Below are 27,771 nucleotides of genomic sequence, written 5' to 3'. Positions count from 1 at the left end.
GTGATGCAGTCAATCTCTCCTCAACTTTGAGCCAGGAAAGATCAAAATGCATATTACTGATACTTTCCCTCTGTGTACATCTACGTGCGATACGTGCTGCTTTGTACTGGACCACCTGAAATGTACCTATGTCCCTCTTTGCGGCACATGACCACACAGCTGAGCAGTAGTCCAGGTACGACTGAGATATCAAGAAGGCAGAGCAAAGCCCTATGATGGACAGACCTCTTCCCATTTAAGCAACCATTGAGTCTATATGTTTTGACCATGACAGCTTGTTATCTAGGGTGACACCCAGCAGTTTAGTCTCCTCAACTTGCTCATATGCCACATTATTTAATAGTAGATCTAAATGAGGTTTAAGGAACAAGTGATTTTTCCCAAAAATGAAGCTTTATTCCTTTCCTTCTTACTCTGTTTCACATTCAACACACCACAAGCTGCTGGCGGAGGAGAGGGAGAGAGAGAGAGAGAGTGGGGGTTGGTAAGAGATAGAGGGAAAGAGAGATAGAGGGAAGAAGGGAGGGAGGAAAAACTGAAAGAGGGTGGCAGATAATAGAGAAAGAGATGTGTATAAAAAACAGAGAGAGAGAGAGAGAGAGAGAGAGAGAGAGCGAGAGAGAGAGAGAGAGAGACAAACAGGAGGAAGAGAGAGTGTGAGAAAGACAAAGATTTGACTTATCTAACCTTTGTTTAAGCAGGAAGTCATGCTGAGACCAACCGTCTCTTTTGCAGAACAAATCAGTAAATAATAATTACACTATACAGAACACATCAGTAAATAATAATTACACTATACATATCTATACAGAACACATCAATAAATAATAATTACACTATACATATCTATACAGAACACATCAATACATAATAATTACACTATACATATCTATACAGAACACATCAATACATAATAATTACACTATACACATCTATACAGAACACATCAATACATAATAATTACACTATACATATCTATACAGAACACATCAATAAATAATAATTACACTATACATATCTATACAGAACACATCAATAAATAATAATTACACTATACATATCTATACAGAACACATCAATAAATAATAATTACACTATACAGAACACATCAATAAATAATAATTACACTATACAGAACACATCAATAAATAATAATTACACTATACATATCTATACACAACACATCAATAAATAATAATTACACTATACATATCTATACAGAACACATCAATAGATAATAATTACACTATACAGAACACATCAATAAATAATAATTACACTATACAGAACACATCAGTAAATAATAAATACACTATACAGAACACATCAATAAATAATAATTACACTATACATATCTATACAGAACACATCAATACATAATAATTACACTATACATATCTATACAGAACACATCAATACATAGTAATTACACTATACATATCTATACAGAACACTTCAATAAATAATAATTACACTATACATATCTATACAGAACACATCAATAAATAATAATTACACTATACATATCTATACAGAACACATCAATAAATAATAATTACACTATACATATCTATACAGAACACATCAATAAATAATAATTACACTATACATATCTATACAGAACACATCAATACATCATAATTACACTATACATATCTATACAGAACACATCAATAAATAATAATTACACTACACAGAACACATCAATAAATAATAATTACACTATACATATCTATACAGAACACATCAATAAATAATAATTACACTATACATATCTATACAGAACACATCAATACATCATAATTACACTATACATATCTATACAGAACACATCAATAAATAATAATTACACTATACATATCTATACAGAACACATCAATACATAATAATCACACTATACATATCTATACAGAACACATCAATAAATAATAATTACACTATACATATCTATACAGAACACATCAATACATCATAATTACACTATACATATCTATACAGAACACATTAATAAATAATAATTACACTATACATATCTATACAGAACACATCAATAAATAATAATTACACTATACATATCTATACAGACCACATCAATACATAATAATTACACTATACAGAACACATCAATACATCATAATTACACTATACATATCTATACAGAACACATCAATAAATAATAATTACACTATACATATCTATACAGAACACATCAATAAATAATAATGACACTATACATATCTATACAGAACACATCAATAAATAATAATTACACTATACAGAACACATCAATAAATAATAATTACACTATACAGAACACATCAATAAATAATAATTACACTATACAGAACACATCAATAAATCATAATTACACTATACAGAACACATCAATAAATAATAATTACACTATACATATCTATACAGAACACATCAATACATAATAATTACACTATACATATCTATACAGAACACATCAATAAATAATAATTACACTATACAGAACACATCAATAAATAATAATTACACTATACAGAACACATCAATAAATAATAATTACACTATGCATATCTATACAGAACACATCAGTAAATAATAATTACACTATACATATCTATACAGAACACATCAATAAATAATAATTACACTATACATATCTATACAGAACACATCAATAAATAATAATTACACTATACAGAACACATCAATAAATAATAATTACACTATACATATCGATACAGAACACATCAATAAATAATAATTACACTATACACATCTATACAGAACACATCAATAAATAATAATTACACTATACATATATATACAGAACACATCAATAAATAATAATTACACTATACATATCTATACAGAACACATCAATAAATAATAATTACACTATACATATCTATACAGAACACATCAATAAATAATAATTACACTATACATATCTATACAGAACACATCAATAAATAATAATTACACTATACATATGTATACAGAACACATCAATAAATAATAATTACACCATACATATGTATACAGAACACATCAATAAATAATAATTACACTATACATATGTATACAGAACACATCAATAAATAATAATTACACCATACATATGTATACAGAACACATCAATAAATAATAATTTCACCATACATATGTATACAGAACACATCAATAAATAATAATTACACCATACATATCTATACAGAACACATCAATAAATAATAATTACACCATACAGAACACATCAATAAATAATAATTACACTATACATATCTATGCAGAACAAATGTCTAAATGCAACATGCAACAATTTCAACGATTTTACTGAATTACAGTTCCTATCAGGAAATCAGTCAATTGAAATAAATAAATTAGGACCTAATCTATGGATTTCACATGAATGAGCAAGGGCGCCGCCATGGTGGGCCTGGGAGGGCATAGGCCCACCCACTTGGGAGCCAGGTCCACCCACAGGGGAGCCAGGCCCAACCAATCAGAATGAGTTTTCTCCAACAAAAGCGATTTATTATTTATTACAGACATAAATACTCCTCAGTTTCATCAGCTGTTCAGTGGCTGGTCTCAGACAATCCTGCATGTAAAGTAACCAGATGTGGAGGTCCTGGGCTGGCGTGGTTACACGTTGTCTGTGGTTGTGAGGCCGGTTGGACATACTGCCAAATGAAATATGGTACAAAAATGAACATACAATTCTCTGACAACAGCTCTGGTGGACATTACTGTAGTCATCATGCCAATTGCAGGCTACCTCAAAACTTGAGACATCTGTGGCGTTGTGTTGTGTGACAAAACTGCACATTTTAGAGTGGCCTTTTAATTTCCCTAGCACAAGGTGTAATGATCAGGCTGTTAAATCAAGTTCTTGATATGCTACACCTGTCAGGTGAATGGATTCTCTTGGCAAAGAAGAAATACTCACTAACAGGGATGTAAACATATTTGTAAACAACATTTGAGAGAAAAAAGCTTTTTGTACGTATAGAAGATTTCTGGGATCTTCTATTTCAGCTCATGAAACATGGAACCAACACTTTACATGTTGTGTTTATATTTTTGTTCAGTACATATACACATCATTTACACATTTAGAGATTATTCTACATGAGAGGCACAAAAAAACTAAAAGCAGATTCACCTAAGTTGGTGGAGACTGAAGGGCTCGCCAGGGTTAGCCATCCCTGGTAACTTATACGTTTGAAGGTTATCAATGAGGTAAGGTATGGCAGAAGTCTAAGCAAGAGGGCTTTACAGACAAAAAGAGTGCAATGCATCGATCTACGAGACTTCAAAGAGGGCCAGCTTACTTTCTGATAGATAATGCAATGATGTATACTGAACCTAGCGCCCGTAATAAAGCGCAATTCGCCATAATAAACTGGGAACAATGGCTTCAATACAGTGGCAGCTGTATTCATATTGACGATAACCGGAATGAATATTGTCTGAATGATTTGTTTTCTGCTATTTAACGAAAGATGGGACCTGTTCCTATACAATAAGCTTATTTTAATTCTTCATTTCTTAACTAACTCATCAACATGCTTTTGGAAAGATAGCTTTTTGTCAATCCTGACGGCCAGATATTTACACGCGGGGACACCCTCCAAACTACGTATGCATAAATCATCAAATTCATTTTCACGTGATTTGGAATATAAGATATTGTCACGACTTCCGCCAGAAGTCGGTTCCTCTCCTTGTTCGGGCGGCGTTCGACGTTGGCGGTCTTCTAGCCATCGCCGATCCACCTTTCATTTTCCATTTGTTTTGCCTTGTCTTCCTGCACACCTGGTTTACATCTCCTACTAATTAACATGTGTATTTAACCCTCTGTTCCCTCCATGTCTGTGTGGGATATTGTTTATTGTCAAGGTTGGCACGCTGCCGGCTGGTTTGCACCAGATTTCTTTATTACCCGTGCTTTGTGGCAGCCGGTACTTTGTACTTTGTGCTGCCTCACTTGTTCTGTGGGCATTTGTTTTGTGACGCGGTTGCATTTTGTATTATGATTGCCTAAGTAAAGTGCTTTGTCCATTCATCTCTGCTCTCCTGCGCCTGACTTCCATGCACCAGCTACACCCACCACTGACAGATATACTTGGTTTAACCTGAATTAAGTAACAATTTCAGTTCAACTAAGGCTTTCTGCAGGGCAATAATGGCAGATTGTATGCATTAGCATACACCACAGTGTCATCGGCATACAGGTGAAAGTAAATATTTCTTTAGAGATAAAACAATATTGTTCATGTAAATAGTGAAAAGAACCGGACTAAGAATCGATCTGTGTTGGACACCCTTTGTTATGTCCAGAAAACCTGATATAACACCATCAATAAATACACACTGTTTTCTGTACTGTAAATACTATTCAAAGCAGCCTGGTGCAGGCCAATTGATGAAAGCCTCTGAATAAGTAATAAGTGGTCCACAGTGTCAAATGTTTTAGGTCAATAAAAATGGATGCACATTGTTTCTTCTTATCCAAACAAATAAGAACAGAATTTTTAACCAAATAAGAAGTGAAGATGGTGCTATGACCTGGTCTGGAACCTGACTGGTCTACATTTAGAATACATTTAGTAGTTTAAAAGGATATAAGTTGAGTATTTACCAAGGTTTCCAGATTTTTAGCTTGGCAAGAGAGTTTGAAAATGGCGCAATAATTATTTAGGTCATACGGGTCACTGCCTTTGTGAAGGAGGAGTATATGGGCCACCTTCCAGACCCTGGGATATGGTACCAGAAAAGAACTGTTAGGTAAAAAATATTGTGTTAAAGATTCTGCAACCAGAGGATATTATTTTTTTCTCAACATAACAAGATCTGAACGTTCCATAGAGAACCAGGGATTTGTTGTGTTTTTTACTCTAAGGCATTTAAAAGGAGTATGTTTGTCTGCCAGAGAGATTAGTTAATTATGGGTCAGGCATGTAGCCGATGAAGAAACAGTCAGAGTAATACATATCATGAAGAAAAAAAACACATTTATCTTCATAATTATTATAAGGATCAGTGTTAGTCTGTTTGGTATCTCTAATACATGCAAAAGGACAGTGATCACTGAGATCAGTAGCAAAGACACCACTGGACAAGTACTTGTGGGGGCTATTTGTCAGAATTAGGTCAATCAGCAAGGAGTTTGCTGGATTTTTTTACATTAATCAATCTGTGAGAGTTTTGCAATCAGATGAGACATGTTAATATCAAGACAAGTAATCATAAACATGGTCTGAGGCCGGGGTAAGCCAATCTAAGTTTAAATCCCCATGTGTGTGAGAGACAATGGCTGAGAGAGAGAGAGAGAGAGAGAGAGAGAGAGAGAGAGAGAGGTGGAGGGATACGGGTGTGTGTTTGTGTGACACCATCAGTGACTATACCCCTGGGAGCGCTTGGTCCTCTATTTCACCCTCATGCCTGATTGGATACATTGTTCAGTCAGATGCAAAATTGTGTCACAAGCAGTCACATGTCCCTGGCGTGTTAACACTAGAACGACTAAAGCAGTCGTTTTGACGGCTCGTGATTTCATCTTTTTAGTCATGCCCCCCACCAACCTTGACTTTTACGAAATAAATCTATATTACACACTGTCGGTGTTAGAATCTTAATATCACAAACAGAACAGGAATTACACCCAGTTTTAGGAGAGCATGTCCTTTCCTTAAACGTTTTCCCCTGTTGGACCTCCTTCCAACAGATGGGCCTGCTCTGCTCCTTCAGACAGCTGAAAGTGTAGAGCCCAGCTGATAATCCCCCCGAGTGTCGGAGAATGTGATGATGAGGCTTGGGGAACTTTATGTCGACAAGACGAGAAATGTCACCATGGACAATTTATTAACTTCTATGACTGTCGAAGAACTGTCGAAGCTTGCAAAGAAAACAAGTCTGGCCGGCACCATGAACAAAGTGAGATGGGTGCTCCCTCCCTCTGCGCAAAATAAGGCAATATTACTATTGTTGAAGAATAACAAGACAACGGGAACACAATAAAGACAAAGATTTGGACTATTATACACTACAGGCAAACAAAGGGATGTAAAGCAAGTGAAAGTTGCGAAAATTGTGTCAACTGTTAGGACAAGGATAATGGAAAAGGGGATACCCAGTCAGTTGTACAACTGAATGCATTCAACTGAAATGTGTCTTCCGCATTTAGCTAAACCCCTCTGAATGAGACAGGTGCAGGGGCTGCCATAATCAACATCCACGTCTTTGGCGCCCAGGGATCAGTGGGTTAACTGCCTTGCTCAGGTTCAGAATGACAGATTTGTACCTTGTCAGCTAGGGGATTTAATCCAGCAACCCGTTACTGGCCCAATGCTCTAACCACTAGGCTACCCAGCTAAATGATATCCAACTGACTATTTTTGACTGCTGTCATAGACACTTATATGCATTATAATGACATTATTGATTTTGTGCTGAGTTTCACTATTTGTCAAGGCCACTTGGTGCTTATAATGATGTCTAGGCTGCTGACGTTTTCATCATTTGACTGTGCGTCTTTTGACCGTGCGTCTTGGTGGTTGGGATCATTTATATATTGTTATTAAAATCATTATAAAAAAAGCTGTTACCATATTCCAACACATTTTTTTTCTGTTTCACAGTTCACTCAATTAATAAAATTGATTGAACACTTGAAATGTGCGTATTTTAAAAATTATTTTATCATTTTTTTACATACAGCCTACAGTAACATAAACTCATGGAAATGTGTTATTTGAAATAAAATATAAATCATATTCTAATGTGACCAAAGGCCTTCATCAACATGTTTGCGATAGCATACATATGAAATATATGAATTACAGTTCAAATGTTGCAGACAGAATGACTGCTGATTAGCTTGAAGGGGGGTCCATCTATAGGGGCCAACACACTGGGAGACGAAAGGGGAATACATTCACCGTGACACCGTCTTGACCGCCACACCAGTCTGCCTGCTTGCAGTGTAATAACACAGTGGTGATGAGAGTAGAACGAGTGCTAGGGAGAGGAGTACTTTAACTTCAATCTGAATTTATGGGTACATGTTCAAAACTCCCTGAGACTAACAGATGTTGTTGACAAAGAAGGGAATAAAATAAGTGGGAGTCATATTATAAAATGGTGGAAAGTTAAAAACAACAGCACAACATAATCCATCTAATGAGAGGGTTGAGTGGAACAGCTGTCTGGGGGGGCAAACGCTCAGTAAATGAGATGCAGGTAGATCTTTTACCCCTTGACGCAGATGGCCCACTCTCCCACAGCTCCTAGCAAGGGCACCTATCTTGATACAGTCACACTGTCAGGGGGATAGTCACACACTACCTACAATCAATATCAGAGTTGTTTCCACTCACACACACACACACACACACACACACACACACACACACACACACACACACACACACACACACACACACACACACACACACACACACACACAGTCACTTACATGCCACCTGTACTTCAGTCCTCCTCTGTAGTAAGGCTCCTACACGGTTCCTGACGATACATCGGTAGAAGCCAGCATGGGAACGGTCCAGGGAGGGAATCAGGTACCTGCAAAATGCACATTACACATACATTAGATATCTGGAACATCTCCAATACACACTCATCAGAGAGTTGGAACACACACAATACACCCACATGACTGAAACACAATACACCCACATGACTGAAACACAATACACCACATGACTGAAACACAATACACCCACATGACTGAAACACAATACACCCACATGACTGAAACACAATACACCCACATGACTGAAACACCCACATGACTGAAACACAATACACCCACATGACTGAAACACTATACACCCACATGACTGAAACACCCACATGACTGAAACACAATACACCCACATGACTGAAACACAATACACCCACATCAGAATCACAGATATGTACATTCAACAAATCAGGTGCAACTGTGCTATTGCAGAAAGAGGAGAAAATTAAACAAAGAGAGTCAAGGGGAAAAAAAAGAGAGAGAGAGAGAGAGAGAGAGAGAGAGAGAGAGAGAGAGAGAGAGAGAGAGAGAGAGAGAGAGAGAGAGAGAGACAGACAGACAGACAGACAGAGAGAGAGAGAGAGAGAGAACTGAGCCTGCATACAGCCTGATGATAATGACTCTCAAGTTCATCTATTCCCAGAGGGAAATTACCCCCAAGAGATTAGAGGAGCACTCACAGACTCACACACACACACACACACACACACACACACACACACACACACACACACACACACACACACACACACACACACACACACACACACACACACACACACACACACACTGTGGGATTACATATACCTCCTCATCTATTCCTGAATGTATTACTGAAGCAGACCCTAGAGAGTCAAAAACAACAACAAGCACAACAACAACAACAATAACAATGTAGGTCTTATGTATCCAGCAGCCACCAGCCCACCCACACCCTCCTCTCAATTGCATACTCCTTGTCTCCTTTTTCCTCCTCAAAATCCATTGGCTGGGAAAGGTCCCTCCCTCTGACCTTCTCCTCCGATGGGTTTTGTGAAGGAGGTGATGACAGAGGAAGCGAGGAGTATGCAATTGAGAATCTTCAATTCACTGTACATCCCATGGAGCTGCAGTACCTACTCCTCCCCATGTGGGGGCACCCAAACACATAATATACAATACCATACCCCTTTTAGCCGGACATAGTAATAATGTCAAATTAATGATAAAGCACTAACACACACTTAGTAAGTCATGCTCTCTAAGTCTGGGTACAGTAAATGTCTGCTATGAAAGTGGGGGATATCACACAAGGAAATTACCACAAAAAGAGAAATGCAGAGAACGTCAGAGATAACATCTGGACTCTCCGTGGTGACTGGTGAGTAGGATAGGAAACGTTTGAACGGTCAGAGTCCCTTGTCTCGCCTCGATGTGTTTGAAACTGGAATCAAACACAAGCCCTGGAGCTTTGATCAGATTGCTCAGGAAGCCAGACTCCACTACACCAAAATAACATATCTCCCTATGCAACTGGGTCCTGGACTTTCTGACGGGCCATTCACAGGTGGTGAAGGTCGGCAACATTAACCTCCTCCACACTAATCCTCAACACAGGGGCACCACAAGGGTGCGTCCTCAGTCCCTTCCTCTACTCCCTCACACAGTTCCAACTCCATCATCAAGTTCACTGACGACACAACAGTAAAAGGCCTGATTACCAACAACAACGAGACGGCCTACAGAAAGGAGGTAGGCACTCTGACTGTGTGGTGCCAGGTAAACAACCTCTCCATCAATGTCAGCCAAACTAAGGAGCTGACTGTGGATTTCAGGAGGAACCAGTCTGAGCACACCCTCATCCTCGTCAATGGGGCCGCTGTGGAGACGGTCAAAAACGTAAAGTTCCTCGGCGTCCACATCTCCGAGGAGTTAAAATGGTCAAACCGTGGTGAAGGCGACACAACAGCGCCTCTTCAACCTCAGGATGCTTAATTAATGAGGCCTGTCCCTGAGGGCTCTAACAGTGTTGTACAGGAACACCATCGAGAGCATACTGTCGGGCTGCATCACAGCTTGGTACTGCAACTCCACCTCCACTGACCGTAAGGCTCTACAGTGGGTGGTATGGTCAGCCGAACGCACCAATGTGTGCACACTGCCTGCCCAGGTGTTGGAAGGCCAAGAAGATCATGGAGGATTTCAGCCACCCGAGACACGGCCTGTTCTAGACGCTTCCATCACTCAGAAACGGGCAATATATGAGCATCATAGAAAAAACTGTCAGACTGGCCAATAGCTTCCACCCCAGACCATCAGCCTACTGAAGAGCCACCCTGCAATTACATCTGGGACTCTGTCTAATCTAATCTTTCGTTTGGTCTATTTAGCTACTCTGACTTTAAGGATTTCTTTCAAAATAAAGAGAGTTTCTGGTCTATACATTTCCCTGCACAAATCCTCTGTGTGATAATCAGAGATTGTTGACATAAAATACTGGTGGTACTGCAACTCTCTTCTTGGAGCCAGACTGACGTTACACCACACGACCAACAGGGGGAGATGTTCACAACGCCTGTATATGTAACCAGGTCTGTATTGTGCTGGCATTTCAGAAACAGTTAACAGACCCATCTTTAACACCTTCACGTCATCAGTCATGTTGCAGGACAAGTCTTCGAAACGATGTCATTCTGCCCTGATAAGTTGTTATAACATTTAACTGACACACAGTAACATGTTAATACTGAGTTAACTTAGATTACACAATCTAAAAGTTAGGATCTGAGCTCTGTCTCTAAATAGCTCCAGTAAATGAAACCCTTTTCTTCACAGTCACGCCACTTACTCACTTAACTTTGAAAGTGTTCCAAGCGGTTCCTGTCTGCGATCCGACAGATAGATATAAAGGTACATAACCTGGTGACCTTGGGCTACAAATTACTGTAGTGGGAAAGCTCTCCCTGACCCTGCGGATCAATGCTGCAGAAAAGGGGGACAAAGACAGAGAGGGACGAGGGAAAGAGAAAGAGAGGGAGGGAGAGAGAGAGAGGAGAGAAAGCAAGGGAGGAGGATCATCTGGAGTTTCGATCTTGGTGCTTTAAAAAGCTATTGACCTCAGATGAAGATCAATAGACACAATAGAGTGGGGAAGGTAAAGAGATACGCCAAGCCAGAGGGGATAAGATGGAAAGAGCTGGATAGATAGATAGATAGATAGATAGATTATAGATAGATAGATAGCGAGGGAGAAAAAGAATGAGAGAAAAAGAGTGAGCGAGAAAGAGAGAGAGGGAGGGAGGGAGGGAGGGAGGGAGGGAGGGAGGGAGGGAGGGAGGGAGGGGAAATAGACAACAAGCAGGCCAGCTAGACACACATCATCTGGTGAAGGAAAGACAACAAGGTCTGTCTGGAACTGGCTAGAGATGAGGACCAGTCAATATTAACCCTTACTGACCCTGTTGACTGCTATGTTTCTATGCCCACTGGCATTCCTATGGGCTTCATTCACACCTATTTTTCTAGATGTTCTTGTGATTTTTGGATGCACTATGGTTGCTTCTCAAATCATTGATTCCTCCTCTCTCCTCCTTACAAGAAGAAGATGTGACAGAAGGGAACTTGGACCTTGTCCTCCAATACACTCTTAGAATAAAGGTTTCCAACAGGGTTCTACCACTAACTGTTTTGATCAGAAGAACCCTTTTTGGGAGACAAGGGTTCACTTATTGTTATCACATTAATTAATTTGGTTTTCCCGTAAGAGTAGTGTCACCCTTTCACTCTCTCCATCCCTCTCTTCACTCCTCCTTTCCATCCATCTATCATCCCTCTCTCCATCCCTCTCTCCATGCCTCTCTCCTCCCTCCATCTCTCTCCATCCCTCTCTATCCCTCTCTCCATCCCTCTCTCATCCCCCTCTCCATCCCTTTCTCCATCCCTCTCTCCATCTCTCTCTCTATCCCTCTCTCCATCTCTCTCTCCTCCCCTCTCACCATCCCTCTCCATCCCTCTCTCCATCCCTCTCCCATCCCTCTCCCATCCCTCTCTCCATCCCTCTCTCCATCTCTCTCTCCATCTCTCTCTCCATCTCTCTCCATCCCTCTCTCCATCCCTCTCCATCCCTCTCTCCATCAACTCTCTCCATGCCTCTCTCCTCCCTCCCTCCATCTCTCTCTCGATCCTTCTCCCAATCCCTCTCTTCATCCCTCTCTCCTCCCTCCCTCTCTCCATCCCTTCTCCTTTTCTCTCCATCCCTCTCTCAACTCTTCCCCAGGCCAATTAAAAGGGGACATGACGCAGAGTAACTGTCCAATGGAACATCAATCAATCACCCTCCAACATCCCTGCACCCTGCTGACTCCCCCAACCTGTTAGACATCATGCACACCGCACTGAGCTCCGCAAAGGTTAATTGCATTCATTATAGAGAGAGAGAGGGAGAGGGGGAGGAAACTCGGGCTAAAGTCACCCTGAAGGTTCTGGCTCAAGACTGAATTCTCCACATTCCTCCGCAAGGTTAGGCTGCGGAGCACAAAAAATCACTTGTCAGCTTTCTCTCCTCCTCTACCTATCCCTCCCCCCTCTCTTTCTACCTCACTCTCCGCATTACTGCAGGGGATCCCTCTGATTCAATCTGCTACATCCATAGCATGCTGCACTACATACAGTACATACAAAACACCCATTCTGTTTACTTGCGCTAGCCGGTCTTAATTGACCTGGCGAACACAACAAGAAGAAGCCTCACTAACGTCACTAGCTTAACAATCGCTCCTAATTAGGCCATTAACACTAATAGACTTCACACCAGAAGTAATTTAGTCCAGTTGGCTGGTCTTGCTCTGTGCTAACCCCAGAACTAATATGGTTTGATACCTCATTACAGACAGGTTATTACAGCCCTCTCTGGCTCCTCCCATCCCTGATCCCTCCATTGCCCCAGGCACCTGTCAATCACTGTCTCCTCCTCTCTTCCCTCTTCCTGCCTCATTCACTCCCTCCCTCCTCCTGGCTCTCTGTCAACCTCTCTTGAGTTTCTTACCTACTCAGCCGTGCAACCTGAATGTCTACCTGCTGCACATGGAAGCCTAAAACTACACGTGACAACACGTGAGGACATGTGAGAACACAATTTCGTGAAGTTATTGTGACATAAATGTGACAACATGAGGATGCAAAATGTCAGCATGTGATACCATGACACGACACATGTGAAAACATGATCTCATGTGAATCCTATTGGACAACATGGGGATGCAACATTTCAACATGTGATACCATGAAATTACATGTGACAACATTTGAGCACATGTGAAAGCCAAGATGTCAAACGTCATTAAGAATAATTCACTTTCAAATCTACAACTAGTTACTGTATTTTTTACAGCTAAATTAAGGTGTTAATGGACAGTATGCTGCTTACTTGGGACTCAACCTTTGAACTCACAACCTCTTGATTGCTAGCTACTTGAAGTTCCTGCTGAGCCACCAGGTCTATGGGTATGATAGACTAAATACAAATACAAATACTATATGTTTATTGCCAAGAATACATTTCTGCACTTTGCCTACAGTTTCAGTGAAAATAAAGTAAATATATACAACAATGTGGAGGTGTTATTTCTATAAAATGACAGTATGCTGCTGTATTCTGATTTAAATTTCTGTCAAATCTTGTTCAATGTTGTACTGTAAAGAAAATTGGGACTCAGCCTTAACACTAGAACCACCATAGGCCAATGGCCACTGACATTTGCTAAGCTACAGTTGAAGTTGAAAGTTTACATACACTTAAGTCGGAGTGATTAAAACTCATTTTTCAACCACTCCACAAATGTCTTGTTAACAAACTATAGTTTTGGCAAGTCGGTTAGGACATCTAATTTGTGTATGACATAAGTCATTTTTCCAACAACTGTTTACAGACACATTATTTCACTTATAATTCACTGTATCACAATTTCATTGGGTCAGAAGTTTACATACACTAAGTTGACTGTGCCTTTAAACAATTTGAAAATTATGTCATGGCTTTAGAAGCTTCTGATAGCTTCTGATAGACAACATTTGAGTCATTTGGAGGTGTACCTGTGGATGTATATCAAGGCCTACCTTCAAACTCACTGCCTCTTTGCTTGACATCATGGGAAAATTAAAAGAAAGCCAAAACCACAGAAGAAAATTGTGGCTCTCCACAAGTCTGGTTCATCCTTGGGAGCAATTTCCAAATACCTGAAGGTACCACGTTCATCCGTACAAACAAGAGTATGCAAGTATAAACACCATGGGACCATGCAGCCGTCATACCACTCAGAAAGGAGATGCATTCTGTCTCCTAGAGATGAACATACTTTGGTGCGAAAAGTGCAAATCAATCCCAGAACAACAGCAAAGGACCCTGTGAAGATGCTGGAGGAAACAGGTACAAAAGTATCTATATCCACAGTAAAACGAGTACTATATTGACATAACCTGAAAGGCCGCTCAGCAAGGAAGAATCCACTGCTCCAAAACCGCCATAAAAAAGCCAGACTACGGTTTGCAACTGCACATGGGGACAAAGATTGTACCTTTTGGAGAAATGTCCTCTGGTCTGATGAAACAAAAATATAACTGAATAGCCATAATGACCATCGTTAGGTTTGGAGGAAAAAGGGCGAGGCTTGCAAGCCAAAGAACACCATCCCAACCGTGAATCACGGGGGTGGCAGCATCATGTTGTGGGGGTGCTTTGCTGCAGGAGGGACGGGTGCACTTCACAAAATAGATGGCATCATGAGGCAGGCAAATTATGTGGATATATTGAAGCAACATCTCAAAACATCAATCAGGAAGTAAAAGCTTGGTCGCAAATGGGTCTTCCCAAATGGATAATGACCCCAGCATACTTCCAAAGTTGTGTCAAAATGGCTTAAGGACAATAAAGTCAAGGTATTGGAGTGGCCATCACAAAGCCCTGACCTCAACCCTATAGAACATTTGTGGGCAGAACTGAGAAAGCGTGTGCGAGCAAGGAGGCCGACAAACCTGACTCAGTTACACCAGCTCTGTCAGGAGGAATGGGCCAAAATTCACCCAACTTATTGTGGAAAGCTTGTGGAAGGCTACCCAAAACATTTGATCCAAGTAAAACAATTTAAAGGCAATGCTACCAAATACTAATTGAGTGTATGTAAACTTCTGACCCACTGGGAATGTAATGAAAGAAATAAAAGTTGAAATAAATCATTCTCTCTACTGTTATTCTGACATTTCACATTCTTAAAATAAAGTGGTGAATCTAACTGACCTAAGACAGGGAATTTTTACTGAGATTAAATGTCAGGAATTGTGAAAAAAAACTGAGTTGAAATGTAGTTGGCTAAGGTGTATGTAAACTTCCGATTTCAACTGTATGTCCTGCTCCTTCCCTGACTTTTCCAAAATGTTTGTAATTTACACTGCTCATTTGTCCAAATTTTTTAATCACAAACAGAAAATTATTAAGAGCCTTCTTACCTATTCCCAACTTAACCCGCCAAGACAATTTACTGTAAGATGTTGATACCCAGCCAGGCGCTAATGTGTCTCTCTCTCTCCTCACTGAATGAATGACAAATGCATGAATGGGCGATAATTTTGCACCTTACTTCCCAATTGAATTTAAATGAGGCCTAACTGAATAATAAGGAGGGTGAAGAGGTTGATTTCATTTAGAAAGACAATCGTGTAATGATTAGTTTGTGTCATGTCTATTCATCAGTAGCAGACAATTTGACCGCGCACCTTGCAGATTTATAACATTCTCTTTAACGTTTGACTTTGTAAAAAGATGCTTGTTATGGGACTGTTGTATTTACTGTAACTCTATTACTAAACAAATGTATTGTAAGGGAAACAAAAACATGCTACATGTTTGCAATAGGCCTTCAGAATAATGTAAAACATATCCTATCCAGCAAAGCAAACCATGCCAGCCCACTGAATGAACGACAAATGGATGGAATTACTTCACAATCAAATTTAAATTAGAACTAACTGAATGATGAGGGTGAAGAGGTTGATTTAATTTAGAACAACAATACCGTAAGGATGAGTTTGTGTTATGGCTATTGATCAGCGTTGGCGATCATTTTTTAACATTTTACAGCGCGCCTTGTCAAATCAAATCAAACTGTATTTGTCACGTGCCGAATACAACAGCTGTAAACCTTATCGTGAAATGCTTACTTATAAGCCCTTAACCAACAATGCAGTGCAAGAAAGAGTTAAGAAAATATTTACCAAATAAAATAAGGTAAAAAATATGAACAAGTAACACAATAAAATAACAACAACGAGGCTATATACAGTGGGTACCGGTACTGAGTCAATGTGCGGGGATACAGGTTAATCGAGGTAATTTGTACATGTAGGTAGGGGTGAAGCGGCTATGCATAGATAATAAACAGCGAGTAAGAGCAGTGTAAAAACAAATGGCCATTTGATTAATTGTTCAGCAGTCTTATGGCTTGGGGGTAGAAGCTGTTAAGGAGCTTTTTGGTCCCAGGCTTGGAGCTCCAGTAACGCGTGCCGTGCGGTAGCAGAGAGAACAGTCTAGGTCTTGGGTGACTGGAGTCTTTGACAATTTTTTGGGCTTTCCTCTGACACCGCCTAGTATATAGGTCCTGGATGGCTGGAAGCTTGGCCCCAGTGATGTACTGGGCCGTACGCACTACCCTCTGTAGTGCCTTACGGTCAGATGCCGTCAGGATGCTCTCGATGGTGCAGCTTTTTGAGGATCTGGGGACCCATGACAAATCTTTTCAGTCTCCTGAGGGGGGAAAGGTGTTGTCGTGCCCTCTTCACGACCGTCTTGGTGTGTTTGAACCATGATAGTTCGTTGGTGATGTGGACACCAAGGAACTTGAAACTCTCAACCCGATCCACTACAGCCCCGTTGTCAATGGGGGCCTGTTCGGCCAGCTTTTTTCTGTAGTACACGATCAGCTCCTTTGTCTTGCTCACTGTCGTGTCTTTGGCTATGCCGTGTTTCATAGTTTACAACCACTGTCTGTTCACATGGGCGGGGCCACTGAGTTGGCAGAGTTTACTCTATGACAAATTGTTCTCTCATTAAGAAGCGAAATTACATTTAATCTTTTCACAAATAGTTTCATATTTAAACATTTAAATTGCACAACCATTCCATGTGAATCTGATAACTATAATGTGTAGACTTTCCAAGATACAGTTTATGTCATCCTATCATTAGTAATAATGTCTCAGATGACAACTGATCTGGCATCATATTCTTCAAGTACCAGGTTTACACCTGTTGTATTCGGCACATGTGACAAATACAGTTTGATTTGATTTGACAAGGCGCGCTGTAAAATGTTAAAAACGATATATTTTCAGCTGGTTGGATTACCGAAATATGGTTCATTTCCCCACCCTTTTGATGTTATAAGACTCTCTATGTTAACAAAGGACTTCCCAAGAGTCACTCTGTAGAGTAGGGATAGAGAAAAAGGGAAAGGTATTTATGGGGTCATAAACCTCCCCCATCAGGCCAACGTCATGACATCACATTCAGGGAGAGGTTGTTGTCCTGGCACAACAATGCCAGGTCTCTGACCTCCTCCCTATAGGCTGTCTCATTGTTGTTGGTAATCAGGTCTACCACTGTTGTGTCCTCAGCAAACTTAATGATGGTGTTGAGTCGTGTTTGGCCACGCAGTCATGGGTGAACATGGAGTACAGGAGGGGACTAAGCACACGTCCCTGAGCAGCCCCAGTGTTGAGGATCAGCATGGAAGATGTGTTGTTGCCCACCCTTGTGGGTTGGTACTAGGACTGTGGTGGTCACAAAATGTAATCAGCCGGTTATTGTCAAGGAAATAACTGTCGGTCTCACTGTAATTGACCGTTAACTAACATAAACACATTTAGCATCTCCTGGCTTAGAAGCCATTCTAATAAATCCATGTAATATAGATATGAAGAAAATGTAGTCCATTTCAGAAGAAAAGAATAGCATGCTCTGAGTTGTCCTTGTGTTAGGTCCTAATGTGGCTATGCCATATGGCTGTGGGCTACACTAGTTCATTTAGCAGACAAGATTTGCGTATAATTCCGTGGCATTATATTATAAGATTTTATAGCATGAAGAATTCAATTGAAGAAAGCTGAATAAAATAGAAATATGTTCTCCAAACGATCTGAGGGAGTGAGCACATGGCTATTCTGTGTTGAGCAGTTCACAAAGAAACAGCTATTCCTATATTCTCACTCAGACACTGGAGACAGAGACATCACCTCAATGTGTATATATTTTTCTTTGCATTTTGGAACTAGACCAATTGATTATCCTTAGTCTAACACTGAGACAGCTTGGACAGAGCCAAAAATTGGAGGACCCTGTGGATAGATTAGACTCTGTGGGAGTAGTGTTGTGGGCATGCAGCCGGACCTCTAGCACTGTGGCTGAAGCTGGGAGAGTCATCTTGTGACTGATGGGTTTTGGAAGAGAGGAGAGGAGCAATGCTTTAATAGAGGTACATATGCAGGATGCTACCCTCCACAGCATGGCCTTCGCTCCAGATCAAAACTGCAAACCTACAAGCAAATTTGATCCAAAATTAACCGGAGAGATTACTGCTTCCAAGGTTTCCTTTTTCCAAGCTATACGAAGGGTGCTCAAGCAAACAAACAGCAGAAACCTGAGGACACCATCCAACCTGGGACTGAATGAGTAGTGTTTGGTCTGATGCTATTTTGAAAGCCAAGAAGAAGAAAAAATAAATAAATAAAGGAAAAATAAAGTACATTACAATGATATATTTTACTTTATGGGGACTGAATGCTTAGTTAAGGCTGCCAGGCTTGCAAGGACAGACCAGATACAACTTCAATTAGCAATGAGGTGTGAAGTAAAATGTGTCAATGCCTTTGGGCTCAACAAGTGGCAGGAGTCTTTGAAGCGTCCTCTGAAGCCCCCTCCTGCTGTTCAAAGACCATTTACTGGCATTTTCTACAATAAATCTGCCTCCAGAAGTAAAAGCTTCTCCCAAGTGGGTGTGACACCTACTCCCGTTGCCTGCTGCACTGCTGCTTGGATTCCACCTGCCGATCTGTTCACCGTCTGCCCTGGCCTGTCTTTCCCTGTCTGGTACAGGTACCTCCACCACACTCACCCCTCTCTCCCTGGCCTGTCTTCCCCTGTCTGGTACAGGTGCCTCCACCACACTCACCCCTCTCTCCCTGGCCTGTCTTCCCCTGTCTGGTACAGGTGCCTCCACCACACTCACCCCTCTCTCCCTGGCCTGTCTCCCTCTGTCTGGTACAGGTGCCTCCACCACACTCACCCCTCTCTCCCTGGCCTGTCTCCCCCTGTCTGGTACAGGTGCCTCCACCACACTCACCCCTCTCTCCCTGGCCTGTCTCCCTCTGTCTGGTACAGGTGCCTCCACCACACTCACCCCTCTCTCCCAGTCCTGTCTCCCTCTGTCTGGTACAGGTGACTCCACCACACTCACCCCTCTCTCCCTGGCCTGTCTCCCTCTGTCTGGTACAGGTGCCTCCACCACACTCACCCCTCTCTCCCTGGCCTGTCTCCCTCTGTCTGGTACAGGTGCCTCCACCACACTCACCCCTCTCTCCCTGGCCTGTCTCCCCCTGTCTGGTACAGGTGCCTCCACCACACTCACCCCTCTCTCCCTGGCCTGTCTCCCCCTGTCTGGTACAGGTGCCTCCACCACACTCACCCCTCTCTCCCTGGCCTGTCTCCCTCTGTCTGGTACAGGTGCCTCTACCACACTCACCCCTCTCTCCCTGGCCTGTCTCCCCCTGTCTGGTACAGGTGCCTCCACCACACTCACCCCTCTCTCCCTGGCCTGTCTCCTTCTGTCTGGTACAGGTGCCTCCACCACACTCACCCCTCTCTCCCTGGCCTGCCTCCCCCTGTGTGGTACAGGTGCCCCCACCACACTCCCCCCTCTCTCCTGAGCTTTCCCTCGCCTCCAGCAGACACACACTGTTGGGGCGAGTGACTCTGAACTTACAATGGCTAGCCCCAAGTTGTTATTTATTTAATTTTTTTCTTGTGCATTTTGCTATTTTGCTATTTGCCTCATGACTCCTGCATACTTTGTTGACTACAAACTTGCTTTACCAGACCGTGGGAATGAATATGTTTGTTCCCACACTCGGGACTCTGACTCTCTATTGGTTACACAGACTTTTGGCCTTCCATCCTATTCTAACCAATCCCACAAGGTATGACTCCAAACACTCTCCTCACTCCTCACTCAAAAGCTACTCTCCTCGATGTTATCCTCACAAATAATCCTGATAGGTATCAGTCTGGTGTTATCTGTAATGACCTTAGTGATCACTGTTTTACAGCCTGTGTTTGTAACGGCTGCTCAGTGAAACGACCTGTCCTAATTTGTCATAGACGCTTGCTAAAAAACTTTAATGAGCAAGCCTTCCTTCATGAACTGGCCTCTGTAAAATGGTATAGAATCAGCTTGATCCCCTCTGTCGAAGACGCTTGGATCTTCTATTTTGATATTTTCAGTGGTATTGTTAACAAACACACCCCATAAAGAAAATTATAATTATAAACAGGTTCAGCCCCTGGTTCAACCGTGATCTTGCCAAGTTACTCCATCTTAAAAATTGCATTTGGCGAAAGGCTCGGAACACACATACTCAGGCTGACTGGCTCTCGTTCAGGCAAATGAGAAATAAGTGCACTCAGGCTATCCAGAAGGCCAAAATTAGTTACTTTAAGGAGTAGTTCTCTCTCTGTGGGTCTAACCCGAAGAAGTTCTGGAAAAAGGTTAAAGACTTGGAGAATAAACCCTCCTTCTCACAGCTGCCCATGTCCCTTAATGTTGATGATGTGGTTGTTACTGACAAGAAGCAGGCTGAGCTCTTTAATAACCACTTCATTAATAACCTCTTTGGGATAGGGGGCAGTATTTTGACGTCTGGATGAAAAGCGTGCCCAAAGTGAACTGCCTGTTACTCAGGCCCAGAAGCTAGGATATGCATATAATTGGTAGAGTTGGATAGAAAACAATCTAAAGTTTCTACAACCTTTAAAATAATGTCTGTGAGTATAACAGAACTGATATGGCAGGCGAAAACCCGAGGTCAAACCATCCAGAAAAAAACAAATTCAGCCCAACACTGTTTCCAATGGCTGTCATGTTTAATATGAGGCGAAAACCTCCCAGATTGCAGTTCCTAGTGCTTCCACTAGATGTCTTTAGAAAGAGTTTCAGGCTTGTTTTTGGAAAAAGGAGCTAGAATTTGTAGTGTTTCTAAGTGGCTCCCATTTTGGCTGTAGTTTTTTCATGCGCGTGGATGAGAGCGTTTTCTTTGTTGTTTATCTCCGGTAAAGACAATAACAATTCTCCATCTTAAATTTGATTGTTTATTTACGTATTAGGGTACCTGAGGTTTGATTAACCTCTCTGATCTCCCCATCCCGGATCCGGTATCAGGAATACAGACTCAAGCTCATTACCATAACGCAACGTTAACTATTCATGAAAATCGCAAATGAAATGAAATAAATATGCCATCTCTCAAGCTTAGCCTTTTGTAAACAACACTGTCATCTCAGATTTTCAAAATATGCTTCTCAACCATAGGAAAACAATTATTTGTGTAAAAGTGGCTAGCTAGCGTAGCATTTAGCGTTAGCATTAGCGTTAGCATCCAGCACGCAACATTTCAACAAAAACATAAAAGCCTTCAAATAAAATCATTTACCTTTGAAGAACTTTGGATGTTTTCAATGAGGAGACTCTCAGTTAGATAGCAGATGCTCAGTTTTTCCAAAAAGATTCTTTGTGTATTAGAAATAGCTCCGTTTTGTACATCACATTTGGCTACCAAAAAAAAAAACGCAAATTCAGTCCTCAAAACGCGAACTTTTTTCCAAATTAACTCCATAATATCGACTGAAAACATGGCAAACGTTGTTTAGAATCAATCCTCAAGGTGTTTTTCACATATCTCTTCAATGATATATCGTTCGTGGATGCATGGTTTCTCCCCTCAATCAAATGGAAAAGTACTAGCAGCTGGCGTTTGCGCACCGATTTCCACGCAGGACACCAGGCGGACACTTGGAAAATGTAGTCTCTTATGGTCAATCTTCCAATGATATGCCTACAAATACGTCACAATGCTGCAAACACCTTGGGGAAACGACAGAAAGTGTAGGCTCATTCCTTGCGCAATCACAGCCATATAAGGAGACAATGGAAAACAGAGCTTCAGAGATTCTGCTCATTTCCTGCTTGACGTATCATCTTGGTTTCGCCTGTAGAATGAGTTCTGGGGCACTTACAGACAATATCTTTGCAGATTCTGAAACTTCAGAGTGTTTTCTTTCCAAAACGGTCAATAATATGCATAGTCGAGCATCTTTTCGTGACAAAATATTGCGCTTAAAACGGGAACGTTTTTTATCCAAAAATGAAATAGCGCCACTAGAGATCCAACTGGTTAAAAATGTTGTTTGACATGTTTGGAGAAGTTTATTGGTAACGTTTGGAATTCATTTTGCATGCATTTTGAAGGAGGGAAACCGGTGGATTATTGAATGAAGCGCGGCAGTTAAACTGAGTTTTTGGGGATTTATCGAACAAAAGGACTATTTGTGATGTAGCTGGGACCTTTTGGAGTGCCAACAGAAGAAGATCTTCAAAGGTAAGGCATTTATTTTATCGCTATTTCTGACTTTCATGGCATACCTGCCTGGTTGTAAAATGTTTTTAATGCTTTTGTGTGCGGGGCGCTGTCCTCAGACAATCGCATAGTGTGCTTTCGCCGTAAAGCCTTTTTGAAATCTGACACAGCGGATGAATTAACTTCTTATGGCTGGGGGGCAGTATTGAGTAGCTTGGATGAATACATTTCCCAAAGTAAATTGCCTGCTCCTCAGTCTCAGTTGCTAATATATGCATATTATTATTAGTATTGGATAGAAAACACTCTAAAGTTTCTTAACCTGTTTGAATGATGTCTGTGAGTATAACAGAACTCATATGGCAGGCAAAATCCTGAGGAGAAATCAAAACAGGAAGTGAGAAATCTGAGCTTGGTATGTATTCACCACAGTTCCCAATGAAATCCCCTTGAGATATTAATGATGTTGCATTTCCTAGGGCTTCCACTAGATGCCAGCCGTCTATAGCAATTTGAATGAGACTTCTACTGTATTGTGGGACTGAATGAGAGCAGAATCTATCAGGGGACTGTCAGTCAGCCATTTTCTGATCACGCGCATTCCTCATGGTATCCACTTGCGTTCCATTGCTCATCAAAGGAATACTCCGGTTGGAACTTTATTGGAGCTATATGTTAAAAACATCCTAATGATTGATTCTGTACTTAGTTTGAAATGTTTCTTCGACCTGTAATATAACTTTTTGAAGTTTTTGTCCGACATAACGCTGACCAGAATGAGCGTTTGGATATGTATACCATCGAAAAAAACAAACATTTATTGTGGACCTGGGATTCCTGGAGTGCTTTCTGATGAAGACTATAAATACAAATCCCCAACAGGAATATCTATGTAAATCTAGGTATAGGAGTATCGTAGTGTGTGCACAGATTCAACTGTATCAATAGATTAGTGTGTCTGTCTCCCATGGATGTAGGTAAGGGAATATTTATCATGTAATTTCTTGTTTATGTTCACGCCAACATGGCGGCTATTGTGACTATTTCTTCTGAGCGCTGTCTCAGATTATTGCATGGTGTGCTTATTCCGTAAAGTTAAAAAAAAATCAGACACAGCGGTTGCATTAAGGAGAGGTATATCTATAATTCCATGTGTATAACTTGTATTATCATCTACATTTATGATGAGTATTTCTGTTGAATCATGTGGCTATGCAAAATCACTGGATGTTTTTGGAACTAGTGAATGTAACGCGCCAATGTAAACTCATATTTTGATAAATATGAACTTTATCAAACAAAACATACATGTATTGTGTAACATAAAGTCATATGAGTGTCATCTGATGAAGATCATCAAAGGTTAGTGATTAATTTTATCTCTATTTGTGCTTTTTGTGACTGCTATCTTTGGCTGGAAAAAATGGCTGTATTTATTGTCGTTTGGTGGTGACCTAACATAATCGTTTGTGGTGCTTTTGCTGTAAAGCCTATTTGAAATCAGACACTGTGGTTAACAACAATATAACCTTTAAAATGGTATAAAATACATATATGTTTGAGGAATTTTAATTATGAGATTTCTGATGTTTTGAATTTGGCGCTCTGCACTTTCACTGGCTGTTGTCATATCAATCCCATTAACGGGATTTCAACCCTAAGAAGTTTTAACAAGAAGTTAAGCATTTTTCTACAACCAAGCTTTCTTAATGTCCAACAAGCGTTCTCTACCCTTAACCTTGTTCTGAACACCTCCAAAACAAATGTCATGTGGTCTGGTAAGAAGAATGCCATTCTTCCCACAGGAAGAAGGGTTTAGAGCTTGAGGTAGTCACCTCATTCAAGTACTTGGGAGTATGGCTAGATGGTGCACAGTCCTTCTCTCAGCACATTTCAAAGCTGCAGGATGAAGTTAAATCTAGAATTGGTTTCCTCTATTGTTTCCTCTTTCACCCCAGCTGCCAAACTAGCCCTGATTCAGATGACCATCCTACCCATGCTAGATTACGGAGACATACTTTATAGATCGGCAAGTAAGGGTGCTCACGAGCGGCTAGATGTTCTTTACCATTCAGCCATCAGATTTGCCACCAATGCTCCTTATAGGACACACCACTGCACTCTATAATCCTCTGTAAATTGGTCATCTCTGTATACCCATTGCAAGACCCACTGGTTGATGCTTATTTATAAAACCCTCTTAGGCCTCACTCCCCTCTACCTGAGATATCTACTGCAGCCCTCATCCTTCACATACCACACCCATTCTGCCAGTCACATTCTGTTAAAGGTCCCCAAAACACACATCCCTGGGCCTTTTCAGTTCACTGCAGCTAGCGACTGAAACGAGCTGCAACAAACACTCCAACTGGACAGTTTTATCTCAATCTCTTCATTCAAAGACTCAATCACGGACACTCTTACTGACAGTTGTGGCTGCTTTGCGTGATGTATTGTTGTCTCTACCTTCTTTCCCTTTGTGCTGTTGTCTGTGCCCAATAATGTTTGAACCATGTTTTGTGCTGCTACCGTGTTGTGTTGCTACCATGTTGTTGTCATGTTGTGTTGCTACCATGCTGTGTTGTCATGTGTTGCTGCCTTGGTATGTTGTTGTATTAGGTCTCTCTTTATGTAGTGTTGTGTTGTCTCTCTTGTCGCAATGTTTGTTTTCTCCCCGCCTTTTGCCTTTTGGTAGGTCGTCATTGTAAATAAGAACTGACTTGCCTAGTTAAATAAAGGTTAAATATATATATTTTTAAATGCTTAATTGAAAGTTATTCATGTAACTTTAGTTGTTCTACGTTGGGCATGATGCGACTCTAATGTTGATTTGAAAAAAGTCACTTGAAAGGCATTTTTTTGCATGGGCTGTACACACTCCAATAGTCTCTCAATCACAATTTGACAAGCACTTGATAATGCCTCGAATTTCACTGCAGCATCCCCTTTCTGGCCGTACGGCACCCTAAAAATATCCATGCATTTTGCAGCCCGGATTGCTGTGTTGGCGCCTTCTCCCTGAGTGTGCTGCGCAATCCGAAGCACCTCTCACCTACATGGCTCTCCATCATGTGATCGGGCCTTTCTCACAGGCGACAAGTGAAGACAGACATATCGAGACGCAACTGCGCACAATTCCGAGGTGCATATTTAAGATATTGGAAGAACTGTCCACATTTACTTTCACCAGCCAACAAGACAAATAGGCCTAAGAAACAGCAAAAACACTAGTCTATTTTACCAGGCAAGTCAGTTAAGAACAAATTCTTATTTTCAATGACGGCCTAGGAACAGTGGGTTAACTGCCTGTTCAGGGGCAGAACGACAGAGTTGTACCTTGTCAGCTCGGGGGCTTGAACTTGCAACCTTCCGGTTAATTGAACAACGCTCTAACCACTAGGCTACCCTGCCGCCCATGTCAATCTATGTCAATCTATTATGTACCCCATAGTACAAAAGTCGACCGATTCTTTGCAAGAAATAAATATTCCAAAATAGTCTGGGACAGTTGTGGGATGTGATAGATCCCAAATTAATACATCCACTAACATAAAAAAAACAACGTTTTTATGCAATGTGGCTGACACAACAGATCAGAACGTTTAGCTTAAAATGCTGATAAGCTATTAGGCTATTTATTCACATTATAAGCACAGAAATGCACACATGGTACTAGGCTACAAGCGCAAATGTTCCATTAGCGGGAAAAAACTTGATCAAAAGTGACCGCAAATGCAATTATGCATGTAATGCTTTTATTATAAAGGTGAATATTTTTGGTGAAAATGATCTTCCCCAAACTTGAAACTCACACGCTGCTTTTCCTGTATAAACCAGCTAGGCTTTACACCGCTTATAAAGCGGATTAATGTGCTTAATTTTAAGAAGTTATTTGGCCACTTTATTTGTGACACAAATCTTATTAAAACATTGGTATATGAAGGGCTACAACGATGTGTGCGACTATGATTCGAAAAAGTCACAAAAAAAGGCATTGTTTCTGGCTCTCCACCCGGAACCTGCCCCTCCGCCTGCCCTGCAGGACGCTGAGCCTGCGGTTTGTTGGGCCGTTTAAACTCCTGATGAGGGTTAATGAGGTAACGTATAGTTTGCAACTCCCTGTTGATTACCGTATTAGCCCGACTTATCATGTGCCTGGTCCGCTCGCTGATGCTGGACCCAGTGACGTCCCGCCTCCTCCTCTGGACATCGAGGGAGGTCCGCGTACTCTGTCCGTGAAGTCCTGGATTCGAGGCGTCGGGCGGGGCGTCTCCAGGACCTCATTGACAGGGAGGGGTATGGCCCAGAGGAGCGGTGCTGGGTTCCTGCGGTGGACATTCTGGACACTTCGCAGAACAGGGATTTTCACCGCCCTGACCGATGCCGCACCGTGTCCCTGTGGTAGTCCTCGAGGCCGGTGTTGTCCCGCTGCTGGTGCAACGCGTCTGCTGCTCATTCCCTTCACCAGCTCCGGTCTACGTCACCGGCCTTCTAGGCGTCACTAAACTGGATTCATTACCACCAACCCCGGACTGTCTTGTCTCATTACGCACACCTGGTTCGCATTCCCCTGATTA

General features: G+C 41.2%; 1 protein-coding gene across 1 annotated transcript in view; it reads right to left on the bottom strand.

Moving 5' to 3' along the window:
• LOC139376789 (sidekick cell adhesion molecule 2b) overlaps positions 1–27,771 on the bottom strand; it is a 459,837-nt gene that overhangs the window by 101,392 nt on the left and 330,674 nt on the right. Inside the window, exon 3 of the mRNA XM_071119717.1 lies at positions 8,474–8,580. Coding sequence (XP_070975818.1) covers positions 8,474–8,580 — 107 coding nt within the window. The remainder of the gene's footprint in view (positions 1–8,473; positions 8,581–27,771) is intronic.

This window comes from Oncorhynchus clarkii, chromosome 20 (assembly GCF_045791955.1).
Source record: "Oncorhynchus clarkii lewisi isolate Uvic-CL-2024 chromosome 20, UVic_Ocla_1.0, whole genome shotgun sequence".
Taxonomy (NCBI): Eukaryota; Metazoa; Chordata; class Actinopteri; order Salmoniformes; family Salmonidae; genus Oncorhynchus; species Oncorhynchus clarkii.
Note: the sequence above shows the minus strand (reverse complement) of the source record. Positions and strands in the feature narration are given on the sequence as shown.